The following is a 20873-nucleotide window of genomic DNA, read 5'->3' on the forward strand; positions in this document are numbered from 1 at the left end:
TGGTGAGGCTATCTCCAATAGATATGATTAAGGATAGTTTATAAAATATATTTTTTTCACGTGAGATTAAGAAAATTAAACAAATTTAACTAATATGCTTAATCATTGCAAAATTAACTATGTTTGCTTGAAAGGTGTACTGTGTTTTTATATATCATAATTGGTACGCATTAAGTTTGTAAGAGAGGTTTAACTTAATTAGTTCAACATGATCCCTGAGTTATCGGTTGAATCAAAATGATATTCATTCAAAATTTATTTTTTTGGATTTAAAAACTATCAAAAGAGAGGACTTTTTTTATAAAAAAAAGTAAAACCAGAGAAGAAAACATTATTATAATTTTGATTACAAATTTATTGTGTTAATCCACCCTAATATTTCCTCCGTGACTTTCAAATTTAATCCCAAAAGGCCAAAACATAAAAACTTTGGATTTCATGCCTTCCAAAATAAGTTTTGATACTGAAATTACATAATGGTATGGATTCTATACCAGAAAACAATAAATAAAAATGTTAAAAAAATAAAGTAAATTATACTTGGACTTCCTAAAATTTTGTGAAATTACACAATTTTTCTTATTTTTTTAATATTTACAATTCCCTGGAAACATGCTATAATGTTTTATTAAACAATTAAGATGGATTATAGTAATATATAAGGAGTGCTTGTGTAATGTTTTTCAACCAGTTAAAGGAATCAGTGTGAGGGTAAAAAAAAGCAGAACAAATTTATATAAATTCACTAAATCTCATGAATATTTAATGTAATTTACTAAAAAATCCTTCAATATGCATGTTATAAGTTCATGATTTCATTCATTTTTAGCGGTATTTATTTACAAGGCAGGTCCAATGAACATGGAGACATAAAGGAAATATTAAAATTATATATTTTAATGAAATAAATTAATGAAGTTAATTCATTCATTTTTACAAGTTTTTATTTACAGAGTAGGTTCAACGAACATGGAGACATAAAGGAAAATTTAGAAATGAGATATGATTTATAGTTTTAATATAAATTTAATGAAATGAATTTATTATTTATTCTAGTTTTAACGAAGTTAATTAATTAATTAATTAATTCATTTATTTAATAAATATTTTAAGAATAAAAAAATATAAAAGATACTTAAATTAGAAGTTAGTATTTTAAAAATATTATAAATTACTAAATAAATTTATTTAATGAACAATAAAAAACCTTTTCGACTAAAAAAAAGCTAAAAACTAATTAGATAGCTTGTCAAACATAACCTTACTTAATTCCAAAACATGTGAACTTTGGATTTCTTGCCATACAAAATAAGTTTTGATACTGAAGTTAAATAATGGTATGGATTCTATATAAAAAAAAACAAAAATAAAGTAAATATACTAACATCTCTTGAAATTTTGTGAAAACACTAATTATTCCAACACTCCTTATATATTATACTAATTCATCTTAATTGTTTAAAAAATATTACAACAACGAATGATTTAGTTAACTTCATTAATCTATTTTATTAAAAGATATCATTTTAAATTTTTCCTTTATGTCTCCATGTTCATTGAACCTACCTTGTAAATAAATACCGGTAAAAATGAATGAAATCATGAACATCTTATTTTTAGTAAATTACATTAAGCATTAATGAGATTTCATGAAATTATATAATTTTTTTAAAAGTAACTATTATAAAATTATTTTTTATACATGTCAATTTATGATTAGACAAGAGTAAAAAAAATTACTGTTTTCAATATATTTAAATTAAATTCTTGGTATACCTATTAATTTAAAAGTTTCGTTTAAAAAATAATTTAATTAAAAAATTAGAATGCAATGTATCGCAAATTAGGGGACAACTCTTATTTTCTATAGGTTAATTTTTAGGGTTAAGTTAGACACAAATTTAAAGTTTAAGATTATTAGCCAACTTAACTTAATTAGTATAGTTTAGCTAATTAGAGTTACTAAACTCAGTTTAGTTAGTTATACCAAGTTAGTTAGAGTTGGTTGGTTAGTTGAGCTATAGTATATAAACTCTTGTATCAACTTCTCTCACAATTAATCAATAATAGCAAGTTGATCGATTCTGCTAACTCATCTTCTGTCCTCTTCTTTACACTGCAAGCTACTGTAGTTTTTCTCCTCCATGTTCATGGTGATATTTGTGAAAGATTATATCATAATATCTGTTAGGACAAAAGATAAATGATGTATTCTTAATTGTTTTGATTTAACAAATAAAATGCCTTATGTAATAAGATATATTCTATGATCAACAAATCAAGTGTTTTGATTAATATACCTAAAATCAAAATGTCTTTTATAAGGAGTTATGAAATAAGACTCATAATTTAGATGAAGTACTATGATCATTACATATCCATGTCTTTTATTGTATGTATGTATATCGTCTGTCTTAGATGCATGATTTTTTTGAAGCACACAATTAGTTGTATTCTGATCGAGTATCTTATACGAGAAAGTGCAAAACTGTAAATAGGAAGGTCAACAAAGTATATTACATATCAAAAGGCTTGCTTATGAATAAGAAAGAGAATGTCAATATACTTTCTTATTCAAAAGGAAACATCGTCTCTACCACAAGATTTCGTGGATGAGAAATAAGAGATAACACATGATGCCTTATCTTATTAAAATAACTAATTGGTAAAAAAATAACATTAAATGCTATGTTAAATGCTTTAACCACCATTTTTCTCATCTTTTTAAAGACAGACAAAAAAGATGAAGGAAACTCTCTGAAAAAGCTCATAAGAAATATATTTCAAGAAGTTCCTATAAATACAAAAGAATATTAATTTGTACAAGATATACATAAAAGAGTTGGCATTGTTGAAGAGTCTCAGTGATTGCTTTTTTAAGCTCTATAGACCTTGTAAAGTTTCCTTGTAGTTAGTTGTAAATCTAAGAGAGAAAATACTAGTGCTTACAGTACTTGTAATATAAGTTATTCATTGATTGTTCTCTCTCGGGTTCGCACGTATTCTTTAGTATGTCCAAATTCCAGGTTCGTTGCTTGGAGGTAAATATCACCACACCATCCTTTGTTTATATACGAGTCTTTTGCCTGCCAACTAATTTTGACCCAAACTAGGGACTTTCCTGTAATTATAATACCAATCATGCTCTTTCACCCCACAAACATGCAATGTACTTGGATTATTATTATTAACATAGCATAACATAATATAAACAGAAAGTGATCGCCTTTGCCCTTATTCTCGAATATTGTCGTCCACTTGGGTTAATATATAGTGATAGTTTGCAAGTCAATTCCCTTCTTGAAATCGCAACCTTGGACCTAGCTAGGGCTGAAAAATCAATATTCCAATATCTTTCGTGCGATATGATGTTGCCAACTCATCCAAGATTCGCAAGTGTGGTGCTGCGTACCTGCTGTATTTGACTATTCTAAGGTATCATCCCTTGCTTCTTTGCAATGCTTTTTTTATCCTCCATATTTTTCTTTTAATTTGTTACGTTTCCCCCCTTTTAGGTTAATGATAATAATGATTAAAACAGTCAACTTGGAATAGAAGTTTATTTACGCTGATGATTGTATATTTGAATAGTGAATAAATAAAAATTAATTTAAAAATTTATAAAAGTTAATTTCTGAGAAAATAATTAACTAATTTATTTATTTTTATATTGCGATTCTGAGATTTTGTTCTTAAACATGGGCTATTTTCTGTTTAATTTTTTTACACATGATTTTATAATTATTTAATAGTATTTGTGTTTTTTAATTTTAAATTTAACAATTTCATCATGACTGTCTCACATTGTCAGTATTCTCATGATCAACTATATCGTTGTTGTTGTTGTTGTCATTTTTACTGTTCTTACTGTGACATTTTTTTCTATCATGATTACATTGTTGCGAAGGATACATCTTATGTATACAAAAGAGTGTTGATTACATAGTAATGGATTTGGCTTCTCAGCTGTCCCTTTAAAATTATATAATTTTCATGATTTTTAAAATTAAATGTCACCATTAAATATTAATACAGTTGTTATGCAGTCAAATTGATGAGGCAACACGAGAACAATATACAAAGGGACAACAAAGAAGTCAAATCCCCATTACTATATATCAACTTTAGTTCTTGAGCACTTATATTACCATACTAGTAATTATTAAGACACGTTTAAATCAAGAATCAAGAAACATGTTAACCAGCCTTTAGGTCCAATTTGGAGGCTACAGGCTCACGATTATTTATTCTGCAGTTCTCTCTTTCACACCCCTCTTGCTGATTTTTTTTCTTCTTGTTTTACAAAATCACATGCAACGTAACTACATGCTAAAAACTGAAATTCAAGACTATTAATGAAGTTATAATAACTTGGTCTTAATCTATTCACATGCATGTTATAAAACCCTTTAGGTGTTTTGTCACTCGCTGCCGTATATTTTGTCTCACTCTCCTTATTATCTTTGACTCAATGTTACAAATGCTGCCTATGAAGCAACATCACCATGGTGCTGTACGTCTGTGACACACAAAATAAAATAAAGAAGCGTGCCGTTTCTTCTTATTTCTCATGCCATCACATTCACAACATCATGCCACTATAAGTCACTATCGGAAGCACACAGAATTTCTTCTTTCAAAACTGCTATAACAAATAAAAAAGTTTTGCAGAAGTTAGCATTTCATTTCTTTAAAACCATACATTATAATTTATTAATGAATAAGATTTTGGCTTCACATTTTAATTTATATGTGTATATTTTTATTATAATTTCAGATATTAATTTTTTCTAATAAATAATTATAAGTGTAACACTGTACTTTATTTTTCAATTAATATACACATTTTCATTTAATAGAATGATAGAACACAAACTCTTAATATTTATCGCACCACCAATAAAATATTATTAACATGCATGACAAAATTTATTATATTTATGCCATTTGATTTTATTATTTAAACTGATTTTCTATGTAAAACATTTTTAATTTAAAAATCGTCATTAACCCCAGATGTTATAGACTTCGTCTTGGCAAAGTTTGAATTTACCATCCTGGGAGCTTTTAGAATTTGATGCAGTTCCTGAAGTTTATTTTCTTCATTTTGTCAACTGACAGTGCTTGTGTTTGTTTTCCCCTAAATTCTATTTAATTTGGGCAGGTTGTCCATCACGATCTTTTTATGTGGAAATTAATCTCCTCTTGCGTGAAACTATGACTACGCCACTTTAACAACTAAATCAAATTAAAACAAGATGAAACGTCAGAATTTAAAAGTGACACTCCTAGTCCTAAGTTAGAACGCATATAGATTCTGCTTCTGCTTGAGGTGGAATTTGACAGTATCCTTATTCCTTGGAACTTTGTTTTCTGAAATCTATACAAAATTAGAAAAGAGATGGTAGTCTTCTACTGAGGCAAGAAACAGATCCGTGTTCGCATGTTTTTTATGGTAGAATTTTACTTTCATGCTAATAAATTCATTTTCTCGTCTGTTATTATAAGTTTTTATTTATTGAATTGTTGCAAGCTCCTTTCATGACAAAAGCTGAAACCATAATACAAACTGCTATTACTTAATGTTTTTAGTTAATGTACAATTGAGAGTACTGTTTTTGCAGCATTCTCTAATTCCACTCAAATCGGATAAGAAATAACAAATGGCTCAAGAACATAAACAAGTCCTTCTGCTGATAAAACCTCTCGTGTTAGTTCTCAATATCAGCACTTAGGACAGAAGCTTGCATCAGGTGAAGCATGAAATTAACATGACATATATTTTTAATTTCCGTAATGATTTTAGTCATCTATTTTTTTTTATTGGTTTTAATTTTCATAATTTTTTTTTAAATAGTTCTACTTACCATTTATTAATGACGTGACATGTATCCAAACACGTCACCTTAAAATGGTTATTGACACGACACAATTAGATACATACCACTTCATCATTAGGTGATGATAAGGACCTTTTTTTTTATAAAAAATATGAGGACCTAACTCAATAAAACAAATTGGAGAACTAGAACTACGCTTAAATATATTTACAATAACTATAAACATATTCATATGTCCATGAATCACCTTAATCAGAGAATTACACAATTGATTACTCCCCAGGAATATATTTTTTATCAAAACACAAATTGGTGTAATATACTTAACGTAGAAATGACGCCCCAGAAAGAATAAATAAAACAAATTAGTTAAGAGTTTCCCCATTTAGCTTTAAAAATAAAATAAAGTTTCCCCATGTATGTACAACTATCCAGTGGGGATATAGTAGGAAGAACAAATTCTACCTCCCTCTCCCTCTCCCCTAAGAAATCTAAGAAGAAAAAAACCTGATTTGTCTGCTTAGTCATATAGGCCTTCCATCTCCCAAATATCAACAAGAAAATCAACCATTTCCTGTCAGGTATGATATTATAATCAGTTAGGGCTTAGGGGGCATGCATTTACTGATTCCCTTGTACATGAATATCAACAAAAAATAACCAAGTTATAATGCAAGAAAGAGAATAAATCTTCTCATGTTCAAATTTTATAAAACAAAGTCATGTGTTTGTCTCTAATATTTCTTTCTTGATAAACATTAAATGAGTGGGGCTTTATAAAAATTATTAAAGAGAGAAATAGATGCAAAACTTGTACATGACCTGTCATGTACATGGACACGAGAGGAGACATTCCAATGAATGCAAGAACTTACTCCAAGAGGAATTGGCCGGGGAAAAGGCTTGTTGGTCCCCATTAGACTCTCATAGGTGGCATTCCAACTGTAAAGCAAAAACTATAGAATTAGAACTTGACAAACATTTTGAAAAGTGACTTTGATCCCTGGATTGAATGCTATAGCTATAGACCAATTCCCTATTTGTATTGAAATTTGAAAATGCTCTTGCACCTGATCCGTGCATATCTTACTTACTGTGGAAGATTTTTATGGTCAAAACAATAAAATTCCCACTAATCAATGAAATAACAAGCACAGACCAAGGAACAACTGACCAAAGGAAAAAATCATGCAATACTATCAATCTGCCTTGCGAAATGTTCATTTTAGATTCTACAGCTCAATAGTTAAGACTCCCCGAAGAAAGCTTATATATTTATTTACCTTATTATAGGTTCTCCAACTTGTTTCTTATTCTCATGCCTTCTGTTTCCAACCCACTGTCGTCTCATCTGGTTCCAGAGAAGAAGACCTGCATACATTGCAATAATAATCAGCTGGAGATATGCAAGAAAATGTAAAAAATGCAAGAATGAAAGAAATATTCTAGAATAGATGCAGATCAAGGAAAATACTGGAAAGTAGTTTTTAACTTCAAGTTCCATAAATGGAAATTACACATGTAATTAAAGAGATTACATCAAGATGAAAGAAAACACAGTTTACAAGGTACAAAGAGAAAGGAGTAATATAACAAGACAATATGACAATCAGTGTCTGTGTAACCAACTTGCCTGAGGGAGAGACAAGAGAATGAAAGGAAAAAGAAAAGCATAAAGTGGCTGCTGCATTGCAGAACCAGTGTTAAAAGTGTGGAATTCAAGCTATTTCAGGGCAGTGGGATTGTAACTGTCCCTCCAGGGTCAAGATGTTGAATATGAAAAATCTATGACAATATTAAGATACCTGACAGTTAGCAAATAAGTCTGGCATGATTCTATTAACAGTTTGAGCAAGATTGTTTCCACATCAGAGAAAATGGCTACCAGGATGATACAAGATTACAAGCACCCTTTGATAACGTATGAGACTAACTAATAAGCCAACAGAGATAATAGATAAGCAGACTATAACAGAATACTTGCCATGATTGACATATTCAGAAGAATCAATCTGAATGTCAGCACTACTTTGAGGATCAGAAGGTATGCCAATTGATGAGATGCTTTTCTGGGACTGAAGTGCACTCTGATCTATTTCAAATGCGCTGCTGCTCCAAAAATCTTCTGATCTGTTGTCTTTATTTGTTGCATGGCCTTTTGGATTTGGGAAGCATCCCAGACAACCTCTGCTCTGTTGCAAAGCAGGTTTAACCACAAGCTTGATTAACACAAATTATTAACTATAATTAGCCTATGAGCTTGGATTAAAAGAAGACGATGTTGTGACAAAGAATTGCAGGAACCAGCAGTTCTTTTATAAGTTTGTTTTTAAATTATAAACTCTCTATGATAACTATTTCCTGCACATATAGATAAAAAGAAACAACCTCTCCCTACAGAATTTTAGGGTAAGAAATATGGAAAATGATAAAGGGACCTGCTATATATTGGAATGAACAAAAAGTTCACATGGGCAGCAAGAGAGAATAATCAAGGGGTTATCAATTAAGATAGAATCAATAAGCAAAGATAGAACAAAAAGCCAACCCAGGCTTATGATAAGAGGCCAGGAATATAACATCAGGTTCACCTTTAAAACCTTCAGAGATGCTCAGAAACAACTTCTTTGTCTTTTATTTCTATTTTATCCACCAAAATCCATGATATTTAGCAGAAAGATACATCTTATAAAATGGTAAGAAGATGTCTTCAATTTGAGCAACAATAAATTTCCTGAAACTAATTTCTCCTAATACTGAAAAGGTCCCAGTAATTGGGGCCTTATCTGTTCCATGGCAGAAAGCAGAAGAACAAAAGCAAGCATGGCAAAACAGTAAAAATGAACAACAAATTTCTTCGTGGAGCATCTTCTCGATTGAGTTAACAAGCAGCACCTAGAATACTATGAAACCCTATAGGGACAGAGAAATTCTATGCTTCATATTACCAGCATCAGAGGAATACAAGAGTAACAAACTGTAAAGCCCCATCAAGTTTCCCTGATCTCCAGATCTCACACTTGCTTAGAAAGCAAGCAAGTACAAACAAAGATTCCCATATATAATTTAAATAATTACTAAAAACTAGAGAGAAAGATCTAAAACTAAATTACCCAGAAGAGGCAAAACAGTATAAAAACATCAAACTTTCAGTTTCATATAATTAGAGAAGTATAAAATCAGCAACACCCCATCAACCAAGTGAAGCAACCATTTCAATGCTTTCCTTTGAGGCAAAGGCAAGTGATCTTACATCCCAATTTCTAAGTTCATTTTCTTCCCTTAAATTGTTCCAAAACCAAAGACCCAAAACTCACCGAGGAATCTGAGCAAACTACATATTTATTGAAGGGATCTCCTCACGGTTTAGTCAAATTGGGAAGAACATACAAGTATATTGATGTGAAAAATTCAATCTTTTATAATTTTTCTTTTCTGGGACCAATGAAACAAGGAGAGAGAGAACAAATAAGTTACCCCATGCAAGCGAGAATCTGACAGAACCAAGGTGGAACATATCCACAGATATGCATTTATGGAAGTCCGAGCAGAGATCTGTCACCTAAAATTCTGAATCCAGGACGAAGATCACTCAGGAACCTGCATGCACAATTTCATTCTTTCTTCTTTTTTAAAATGAAAATTGAAAAAGCAGAGAATCTCTTATCAGAATTTAATAAAGCAAAATAGTACTAACAAATAATAAACGGGGGGACAAAAGCCTTTATTCTAGTTGTTTGGTTCTTTGAATTAAGATAATAAATCAATAGTAAAAGATAAATATTGGAACAGAATCAACAAATTCAGTAAGAAACCTCAAATTCTGCCAGTTTGGTTACACAAGCGAACCATGGAGTGATTCAGAAAAGAAGCCTCAAAGATGACAATGACATGCACGAAGGGAAATTTCAGTGCCCCTTCCTGAAATCAAGGGTTTATTTTCAAATGCTTAGATAAGATGAATGGAATTTTGTGCTCTAGAATGGGAAATAGAGACGGTAAGCCAACAACATTCTTTTCTTTTCTTCAATTTTTCTTTCAGAATGTTTACGAGAATCTTTAAATCCATAATTAATTAGTTAAAGGCATTTTTTTATATAAAAAGTTATGAAAATCATAAATTTTTATATATTTTTTAAATTTATTTATCGACTTCTTAACTACTATCTTAAAATATTCATTAAAATATTTTTAATAAGAAATTTTGCGTTTTACTTTTCAATTCATTTTCATGAGACAATTCTGTGTACCCCTATTAGACCAAAATCTACTTGATTATGATATTATATAAATAAAAAATAAAAAATGTAAAATAACGCTTCCTACTCATAGGTAGTCAAGCTTTAAAATGAAAGAAATTAAGGAGGAAAGTTTAAATGGTATATGTTTAATTTTTATTTAAGTTTCGTTTAAAATTTGAGTATTATATATAAAAAATTCACTAAAAAACTATATATGATAAAACATATCTATGATCTAAAAAGAATACATTCTCATTGTAAAGTATTTGAAGTTTTCGTTAAGAGAGAAATTAAAAAAATAAATGTTAGTAAAATATTTAAAATAAATAAAAGAAAAAGAGAACTCTCTCAATATATGAATACATGGTTTTGATGATGTCAAAAAATAATCAAACAAAGTTACTTTCAATATTACTTAACAAACATTTAAAGGTTAAGCATTACTTCAAGATTAATACAAGTTGTTTCAACAAACAAACATTATTTCAAGATTAATTCAAGATCAAACTTTTGCCTCAAAATAAAGTGTTTCCAAGATACAAGGTTTTGGTAATCGATTACTAAAAGACAATTTTGAAAAACAATTTTTTAAAAGAATTTTAAATTTGAATTTTGAATCATGTAATCGATTACCAGATGTTTGTAATTGATTACCAGCAACAACACTTCAGAAAAACACTTTGAAAAGTCATGACCCTTCAAAATATAATCGTGTAATCAATTAGGATCTTCAATTTGTATCATGCACTCTAAAGGGGTGAAATCTTTCTGTTCATCTCACAAAGTGAGTTATAATCAAGAGATTGGTTGTCTTTTGAATTGAGAGAATTCAAAGTCTGTAAAGGGGATTTAAAGAGATAGTGAAAAATCTCAAGTGAGTTGTTTGAGGACTAGACATAGACATGAGAAGTGGCTGAACCAGTATAAATCGAGTTTGCATTTTATGTTTAAAAAACATAAGACGTTACATTTATTATTGTACCAATGGTAAGGATCCTTTTAAATAAGTTCTGATATCATCTTATGGATGTGCATTTGGACCTAACTCAATTCTAAAAACTAACTAATCTCTCACTTATATATTCTATCTTGATTTTATCTTTAATCAAAGTGGGGTTTGGGTTTTTTCGAATATCAATCCCAATTTCATATGCTTGCCAACCATGTGAACTCCTTACGAAATGGTTTTCAGTGTAGATAAAGTTTTTGGCACGTCGAATAGCATTTATATAAGCATCATGAATGCTTCTATCAGTGATGTTATCTTTCCCACTAACAAGGCCTAATTCAGCCGCGTCTTCGGGATCTTGGGGGAAGCCAGAAGCAGCACCACCATCAATGGATCTGAACAACTGAACATTCCATGTCTCATTTTCATTTGTTGTTGCCACCGTGGATCGAGGGACAAAGTACTCATCAAGCTTGCTTGAAGAGAATAGGAGCTGATTCCCAACCTGCTTCTCCCACCTTTGTTGAAAATTGAGCAAAACATCCCAAGCAACAGACCCTTCTAACATGCAATGAATGTCATGTCATGGCTCTCTTGGACTACCTTTCTTGATGGAAGCACCAGAGAAATTTGGCTGATGGAAATCATCTTTATGCACTGTATCCAAAGTTGAAAATAGAGGATGTTCCTGAATATCATATCTCCCATCACAAAGATCAATGCCACCTACAAAACTTAATATTGTTCTCTTTTGTCCTTGTTGTCCCGTAGCAGCACCAGCAACTTGGCTGTCAACAACTAGTCTTTTGGTGATGAGTGAACATTGTTGAAGTTTCAAAACCTTGCACTATGCTTTTCCCATCATCCGGGTTCCGTGGACACAAAACACAATTCACCTTTTTGTTTTTGAAGTAATCAGCAGTTTCTTGATCATGAGCTGCCATCAAGCCATTTTTCTTGAAATCTAGCACAGAGGTTCTGTCATCCCAAACAAGCATAAGAACCTTAACACCTTCCTCAGCTTTCATCTTGGGCAGTTCCCCAAGGGTGATTCTTGTTCTAGGCTTCATTGGGTCCCTAATCAAGGTTATTTCAGTGTACACAGACCAACCAGTTATATGTAAATAAAGTTCCTAGCACCCATAATGGCATTGTAAATATCCTCCCAACATTTCCTATATTACAAGGTTTTCCACTTGACAAGGAGATCCATGGCACAAAACCATCTAAGATTCTCGTCTAAAATCTGGAACCATCTGTCCACTAGGGCACGCAAAACTTGCTCAACTGGGACATAAGCTCTTCCAATTAGAGTTGCATCAATTGGATCTTTTTGTTTGACAGTGAATATAACATAGGAGATCAAATGGGCACAATATATGTGAAAGGTCTCATTCCATGTGGGATTGGAGGATTGATCATTTAACAGTTTAGTCCTTCCAACCCTTGCCTCATCTAAATCAACTGTTGCATAGAGACCCGTCTCGACAAACTGTGAAACATTATTACAAATTGAGATTTAGACTAATTAGCTAGAAGGAAATGTAATTAAGTATGGTGCTTAAAATAAAATGTCAAATAGCTTAAAGCAAAGTATGTCCAGAATATGAAGATACCTCGGGCTGGCATTAGCATTGACAGAGCAAACAACTCTTGAGTTGGGAAAGAAATCTCTTCCTCACGCTTCTACTTGTACCCTTGTTTACAAAATTTGAAACCAGACATGATCAAAAACGCAAATAAAACTTCAGATAATCCTCTTCACTAGAACAGATACTAGACTATATATTTGACACATACTGAAGTAGTTCATATTATGATGACGAATTTTTTAGAAATGAATTGTAACAACAAATTAATAAATATCAAACAACTATGCACGTACTTGGAATGCAAAGCTTATTGCTAAAGAAGCTTTAATCCATCTACATTAATTAAACCGGAAATAATTAAGTTGAGTTATTGTATATACAAGCATATAAGCATATAACTAGTTGAGTTTTTTTTTTTCAAAAAAAATTTAAAATTTATTGAATTTTAAAATAATTTAAATGTTAATTTATGATTGAATAATAATGTAAAATTATTTTATTAGCACATAGACATTAAACTTTTTTTTAATGGTTGAAATTAACTCTAAATTTTTTACAGACTAAATTCCACAAAGGAGGAATATAACCCGTAATTTCTGTTACAGATTGTTATTGAGTGTAAGTAAAGAGGAAGGAAAGGAAAATGACGAATATATACAATAAAAATACTAAATTTTCATTTTTTATTTGTGAGAAAAAAATAGGAAAAAGAATTTTTTTAAGACCTACAAGAAAAAAACTTACCTCCAAAGTGACATGAAATTGAGTGGTAGAAGATCTCTCTCTTTTTCATTTTTTTTCTAGTTTCATAAAAAATAATAGATTTTTGTAATATATCATATAAAGAATTCAAAAATACAGTAATAAATAATTTAATGTTAAGAAAAAATATTGAAGTAAAATTTTTATTTTTTAGACTAAATTTAATTTTTTAAAATTAGTATAAAAAAAATTCATGCCATTTTTCTTACTACTTCTATTAGGGAAAATTTTGTACTTTTTTCTTTCTTAATTATTTTCATACATTGAAATTACAGATTTTATTTTATTTTTATCCTCCTTATTTAATTTTTCCTTTTCACTTCTAATCTAAGCAGAGCATTAATATATATACTAGTCTGTAACTATATTGATAAAAGAATTGAACAGGAGAGGGAGTTTTTCAATTGAGGCACCTTGCAGCAGAGATTGAAATTCCACTCGTTAAGACTTGGTAATGTGTCGATCTCACGTATGATCACATCGAGCCTCCCGTGCAGCAAATGCCGCATTATGTTATTTACTATTAAGTTTGATCTCCCTTTCTGTTTTGTGGGAAAAAAGGAGTGCAATATATAATAAGCCAAGAGAAGAAGGATGCGACCATATCAACAGAATACATGCATGTTACAGATTTTATGAAATAGCTAAAATCAATGACACGCAACAATGCAAAAGAGAAATTAAAAATGTTCTTACATGGAAATGGAGGTTAAGGAGTGGAAAATGTAGACGATGGTACGGTCCTTAATCATAATGAAGGGCTCTTAATATAATGCATTTATATGCAGAGTATTGGAGATGATGGGTACTGAAAAGGAGGATATGATACATATTGTGTCTTAATTCTCAAGCAAGAGATATATACTGTGTATAAACATAACTTTGAAGAATAGAGATATTCTTTTGCGATTTCTCAACTTGGAATTAGTTCCCGCCTTAACATCCAAGGAATGAAGGAGGCTTAGGTTTCCATTGGACTATGATACACTATTCTAATGGGACCTGGATGGGTTGGAAACTTAGAATGTCTCAAACGTTGGATTTGGATGGATGTGTTGGAAATATATATTCCTAAGTCAAAAAGTATTTCAAGCATTGTAGCAAAAAGTTGACAACAGAGCATAACAGGCTGTGATTTTGCCATGCGTCTAACGTATTGAAACTCGAAAGGAGTCACAGTCACGAAAAGATCACACAAAATCTAGGCAGTGTCCTGCGTGAGAATGGGGAGCATCTGCAGCAAAACGATGTTAGTATTTACAAATGGCAACTAATGTTTGAATCATATTAATTGACTTGTAATTATTTTAACTTAATTAGTAGTTTTTTATTTAATTATATTAAATATTTGGAGGGAAAATTTTGTTATTTGTAATAGTCTCATGAACTTGGACATGATTGCTTTCCATTAAAAAAAAAAAAAAAAGAAGAACCACCCTGAATTCTCACGGAAATAATAACTTACCAGTAATTAAAAAGTAAGAACCAAAAAATAAGAAAGCTATGTGTAACTTGTAAGAGCATGCCATGTGAGAGCTTTTATAATGACCTTATAATACTTCACAGTTTTATCATCTTCATATTTCTTTTTTATTTACGACATTTTGTTTGGTTTGATTGAATTTGAACATAAAATTTAAAAATAAAAATACAAATAATTTGTTATTGGTTAAAAATCCAACTAAAACCACGTTGTTAAAATCACAATAATGGAAATATTTTATAATCGGTAAATAGTTAATTTATAATTATAAGTGCCTTTAAGTTTCTAGTATATACTTTTAATTTATACAGAGTGAACAAAAGACGAGCATGGCATAGAAAAAATTGATGCTCAATTTTGTAATCAATCATTAAAGACTTTGATAAATTAATTATTAGTTTTTAAATATTTTTTTTGTGAAAACAACTTGTTAGTTTTTATTTTTTACCAATTCATTGTTGTCCCAAGAAGTACGTATCGACAATTCTCAACATGATCGAGTAAGATGGGCTTAAAAAAGGTAAGTGCAAGCCCTAGAATATTGAAACTGTTTCTCAGATCTTAGATGAGGCCCCTCCTTCCTGCACCCAAAATCAAACCCCCATCCCATTAGCTAAGGCCAAGAACATTCTAATGTGTAGTTTTAAGACTCAAATTCCTGGTATTACAAGTAAGTTTCTGATGAAACCCCCAAATTATGGATCAATTTTTGGCATCTTTCAAAATTTAGGAATACGAAAAGGTGAAAAAAAAATATAAAATGGAATATGTTGCCACTATCAAAGCCCAAGTGATAAGTCAAGGAGGAAAGATTTATTTGATAAGAATCAAAATATTCAAATCAAGAACCAAAAGAGAACTTTTCTCACTTAACACAAACTAACTTCAAAATTAATCAAAAGTTCCTTACAAATGTGTTTAAGGTCTATTTATAATATCACTAATATTTAGTTTATCAACTTCAAATATAGCTACCTTAAGAGTCCCGTGTAGCAGCTGAGGCCTTTTGTTTTTATGCTATGATCTGTATCATAATAATCACACAGGGTAATCAAATTGAGTGAAATAAATTAAAATTCGAATTTTCACAAATTGTAGGAAACTTTTGAGGAATGGCTAAATAAAGCAGGGATGGCTTTGTTAAATGTGATGAAAATAATAAAGGGTCACATTTAAGTTGATAATGATGCATAGGGAGACATGGAAAGAGAATCTAGGGAGGGTTCTGTTTCAAGAAAGAGAAATGTGTTTTCAGAACATAAAACAAAATCCAGAATCAGTTCCCTTCTTGGCTTCTAAGGAGCACTTGCCTACTTGAAACGGAGAGTCCGTTTTGCCAAGGTAGGTGGCTTGTCCACGACCCAAGTAACCATTTTTTGCGTACGGAAGAATGCAGTTATTTGCGATTAATTGCAATTTCTTTCAATAATATACGGTCTTACTCAACTTAATTTTTTTAAAAAAGTAATATTTGTATTTAGTGGGTTACCTGTTTCACAAATATCTCTACAAACATATATATGAAATTAACCCTTCTAAGTAAAAGAGCTTAATTTATATGTAATTTGAGTGGAAAGATTTTTGTTAATTAATTAGAAATTATTTAATGTGCTTTTGAACATGTTATTATAAAATTAATAAGGATTAAATATGTTTTTTGTTCTTTAAAAATTTCGCAAAATTTACTTATTATCTTTTTAAAAAAATAGTATTTTTGTTCTTACATTTTTCTTCGTTAACATTATTGAAATATGATCATTAAAAAATAGCATAACTTATCACGTCATTAGCTAGCTTGATGTAGCAATCAAGTGTAAAGTTTTGCTTTTTTTTTTAACTACCATTTTAGGGCTTTTATCTTTTCATGAAATTCACTTTTAATTCTTCAACAACAATTTTTTTATTGGCTTTAGACCCTTGTCTTTTATGACCTGTTTGGAACAATGAAAAAAAATGAGGGAGTAAAAAAAAGTTTGAAATGTGAATTAGAGGAAAAGTAAAAGAAAAGAAAAAATTTAATTTTATTTCTAGCGGTCAACAGTCAACTGAGCAAATCTAGGAAGTTTTGCTTGGGCCTTATAAGCTTCCAAAATTGTTCCTTTCATTCTTCGATTCCTACACCAAAAAGCTTAAAACATCAAAATGAAATCCAAAACTAGCAAATTATCCTAATTCCATTTTTAGATTTCTATCTAAAAATGGCTTTAAATAAAAGAAAATTAAGATGATCACTTCTATATGTTCATGAAAATAGACTAAACTTTTTTTTCACTTTAAAAAAGATGTCCCTAAAAAGGTAAGCATAGAAGATGGTTATCAATTTTTAATGTAAAATAATTTTATATTATCATTTAATCATAAATTATTATATATGATAATTTCTATTCTAATTATTTTAAAAATTATATCAACAATAATTTTTTGTGACTTTACTACACTAACCATGTCATTAAACTCTTCAAATAAACTATTTCAATATCTAAAAATTTTAAACTGTTATTATTCTTCCTTGTAAAAAATTAAAGCTGTGATTAAAAAAATTGAAAAATTAATTTAGTAACAAATTATTTTTTTAAAAGATAAGTTTAGCATAACTGTTCACAAAAACAATAATTTTTTTTTTATGAATTTGATTGATGGCTAAAAATTTTAAATGACCAATAACGAACTGGGACTTTTCTCGAATATTAAAATGATAACATCCTACTCCAAATTTATTATTCTTGGCCCATATGCATTTTGTACGTCTCTACCGTCATTATCACATTATTTCAACAACAGTAAGTGAAATGGACTTCACATTAATAGAGGTTGAGACAAGATATATTTTTTTTTATAAATTTAAAATAAATAAAAAAACTAATGGAATTAAATTTCCATTTTTTAATAACATAGGGGAAAAAAGGGCCGGGCATTGAGGAAAAGTCCAAAATTTTGGCCCACCAATAAATTGACTGACCAATAGCTCCAATGATAAAGAGACATTTGGTTTTGTGTAAATAAATAGTCAACAATCATCAATAACCTTAGACTAGACCTATTCCTTTGCTAACTAACGCCAAAAAATGAAAATGACGAATTCAATTTCCATATTAATCACACTACCCTCACTCACGCTTCCGTTGCACATGATTATACCCATAAATGGTTCATTATGCCTTAAGCCACACGTATAGAGGAGGGTAAAAAGGGAAAAGCAAATAAACTCGTACAATTAATTTATGTCCTTTGACAGTACTCCAGTCTTAACGACTTTGAAAAAATAATCAGCTAATTGTTTTAGGGTTCCTTTTTTTTACCTTAAAAATCTATGCTTTTATCGAAAGGTCTTTTTTAAAAGCTATAATAATAATGTATTTTTTTAAGTTAAAAAACTCAAGAAAAAAACTGTTTTCCCTACTTTTCTTCATAAGTTAAAGAATAATATCTTTAAAATAATAAATCATAACTTTTTTTTTTATAATTTAAACAAAATGAATCTTTAATCATGTAATTAAGGAATATTGTAGCAAAAAAAATTGATTGTGACAAAACAAAATTATGTGAAAAATCAGCATTTTTTTTTATAAAGCATTTGTTAAAGTGTCGTTGCTAGCTAATTGACGATTTGATTTGTCTACAAAAGCTATTAAATTCAAAGGTTCATACCACATGGTTTATAAATAAAGATTGGCTTTTATATAACTCGGTTTTTTTACTTTTAGAATTAAAATTGAAGAAATAAAAAAAATGAGAGCATATAATGTGAAAACTCTTAATTATTGTAAGAAATCAAAATAATAAATGCACATATTTAAATTGTCAAGAATAAAATACATGTTTTTTTAAGTGATCACATTAACGTGATTAATAACTCACTTTTAATTTTAACTACTTATACATAATTATATAACTCAAATAATTAACATTTTTGTATCCTATGATAATTGTCATAAGACATATCTTATAAGAGATTGAGTTTGAATTTGATCGACCGATATAACATAAAACAAAAAGTATAACTCAAATATATTTCCTAAAGACATGGCCGGTTAAGAAAGTTACGAGAGCATTTCTTTTTATTAATTTTAACCATTCAATTATAATTTACTGGTTTATATTGATTTATAACTCATTTTTTTACAATAATCAATTGTCTTCAAAGTATATATAACTTTCATCTTAAATGTGAATCCTCCAATCCCATGGTTCAGAAAGTTTAATTCTATTGTTAATATTTAGAAGCCAGATGCCAATTTTTCTAATTTTTTTTTTATAATATATTATACAGAAGTTGAAAGTGATAGAAAAAGAGTGAGAAAGAAACATGTCATAAGACGAGTACTATAATATAAAAATAGAGAGAAAATTAAGCATTTATGTTGTAAAAGTTGTATATATGAAACTAGTATGGTACTCGTGCTATTGCACAAGGCTGCATTGATTTTTATATAAATTTTAAAATTATTTATTTATATAATATAATTCAAAAGGAATATTATTACATTTTTATAAATGTTTTGTAATATTATTTTGGCTAAACATAATTATTCTATATATAATAATAAAACAACCGAATAGTTTAATATAAAATATTGGATAGTTTTTATGCAAAATACTAAAGTAAGAAAAAAAATTAAAAGATAAGTAATTTTCAAGATAAAATACATGTTTAAGATAATAAAAAAACTAAGGAACTAAAATTAGTATAAAAAAAAGTTTAAGAACTAAAAATAAAAATCCTAAAAAAATTTTGGGATTAAAAAGACAATAAATCCATATTAATTTCTGTAAGACATAGTTGTAAAAATTAGGGATTAAAAACTAGTTTATTTATGATGATATTGAAGAAATAATTTAAAATTATTTTCCAATAAAAATATATTTATTATGTATTTATGTATACTTTTTTAAATTTCATATAAATTAATAGAATTATTTTATATTAAATTATTAAAAATAGAAACAAGATATTACTCTTCTAGTACATAAATTAATAGATATGTAAACTCTTTTTATTTATGGAATTATTAAAAAAATAGTTACATTTAATTTCACAATGCATACTTTTAAATAAAATATTAGTATTTGTTTATATAAATAATAATATATTTTACTCACTGCCACAGAACCAGGCACATTAGTATATTAATTTTTTTTAACACAATTTATACAGCTTAATTAGTTTTTTTAGTTTTATCATTATATATATATATATATATATATATATATATATATATATATATATATATATATATATATATATGTATGTATACATTACTATGCATATAAATAAAATATTATTCAGTAGTGTAAACACTATAGAATGTATTTAACGCAACTAGTATTCAAATGAAAGTTTCCCTCACATTGCTTTCACATTTTTGCCTTGGAACGCATGAAATGTCTGTCAAACGTGATACAAACGACTATCCAAACAGAGACTTGTTAAGAAGGTGAAAAAATGGTAAATTGGTTGACCGGGAAAACTTATCATCATGAAACTATACGTAGCAATTAACTAGCTAAACTTTCTATTTATTCTTATTCTTATAGTAATAAAAGTAGTAAATAGAATATAAGAAGTTTAGTTTAATCGTTTAAGCACTGTGGTGGGGATAAATGTTAAAAAAACAATAAAAGTTATTTGTTAAAGCATAAAAGCTTTAAACATGATATAGATAAATATAAATATATTATTTATAATGAATTTGACCGTGTTACTTTGTCTTAGACATGACAAAGAAGTCACATCTCCAATGATGTGAAATATTTATTTTCATCAAGTACGAATATGAATATAGATATTAAAAAAAAACTTTAAGAACCAAAATTAGCCTTTTTTAGAGAATGAAGAGATCAAATTGAAAGAAAAATATTTTAAAAGAATTAAAACTAATCATTTTAAATGTTAAAGGATGAAAAACAATAAATAAATAAATTATGAAGTCTAAAATCAAAACAAACTTATTCTATAAAGAAAAAATAATTATGTATGAACAGCATAAAAATTTACATAATTATTTT

General features: G+C 28.9%; 1 protein-coding gene and 2 pseudogenes across 4 annotated transcripts; all 3 read right to left on the bottom strand.

Annotated features, from left to right (window-relative positions):
* Positions 1 to 6017: 6017 nt before the first annotated feature.
* LOC114408964 lies at positions 6018 to 9863 on the bottom strand. Of its 4 annotated transcripts, none has more exons than XM_028372207.1 (6): positions 9656 to 9861; positions 9318 to 9466; positions 7825 to 8027; positions 7124 to 7211; positions 6716 to 6782; positions 6018 to 6414 (listed from the first exon to the last, which is right to left on the bottom strand). In XM_028372207.1, exons 2-6 carry the CDS (start codon positions 9371 to 9373, stop codon positions 6361 to 6363), a joined length of 468 nt encoding a protein of 155 aa, XP_028228008.1. In that variant the 5' UTR covers positions 9374 to 9466; positions 9656 to 9861; the 3' UTR covers positions 6018 to 6360. The 4 variants fall into 4 exon arrangements, with proteins under 4 accessions (XP_028228008.1, XP_028228011.1, XP_028228009.1 ...); XM_028372210.1 differs by having other exon boundaries at positions 6022 to 6414; positions 9318 to 9440; positions 9656 to 9863; XM_028372208.1 differs by having other exon boundaries at positions 6022 to 6414; positions 9318 to 9463.
* A 1257-nt stretch (positions 9864 to 11120) lies between these two features.
* On the bottom strand, positions 11121 to 12201 carry LOC114408966 (annotated as a pseudogene).
* LOC114408965 lies at positions 12140 to 14153 on the bottom strand (annotated as a pseudogene).
* Between the last annotated feature and the right edge of the window lie 6720 nt (positions 14154 to 20873).

Source organism: Glycine soja, chromosome 4 (genome assembly GCF_004193775.1).
Source record: "Glycine soja cultivar W05 chromosome 4, ASM419377v2, whole genome shotgun sequence".
Lineage (NCBI taxonomy): Eukaryota > Viridiplantae > Streptophyta > Magnoliopsida > Fabales > Fabaceae > Glycine > Glycine soja.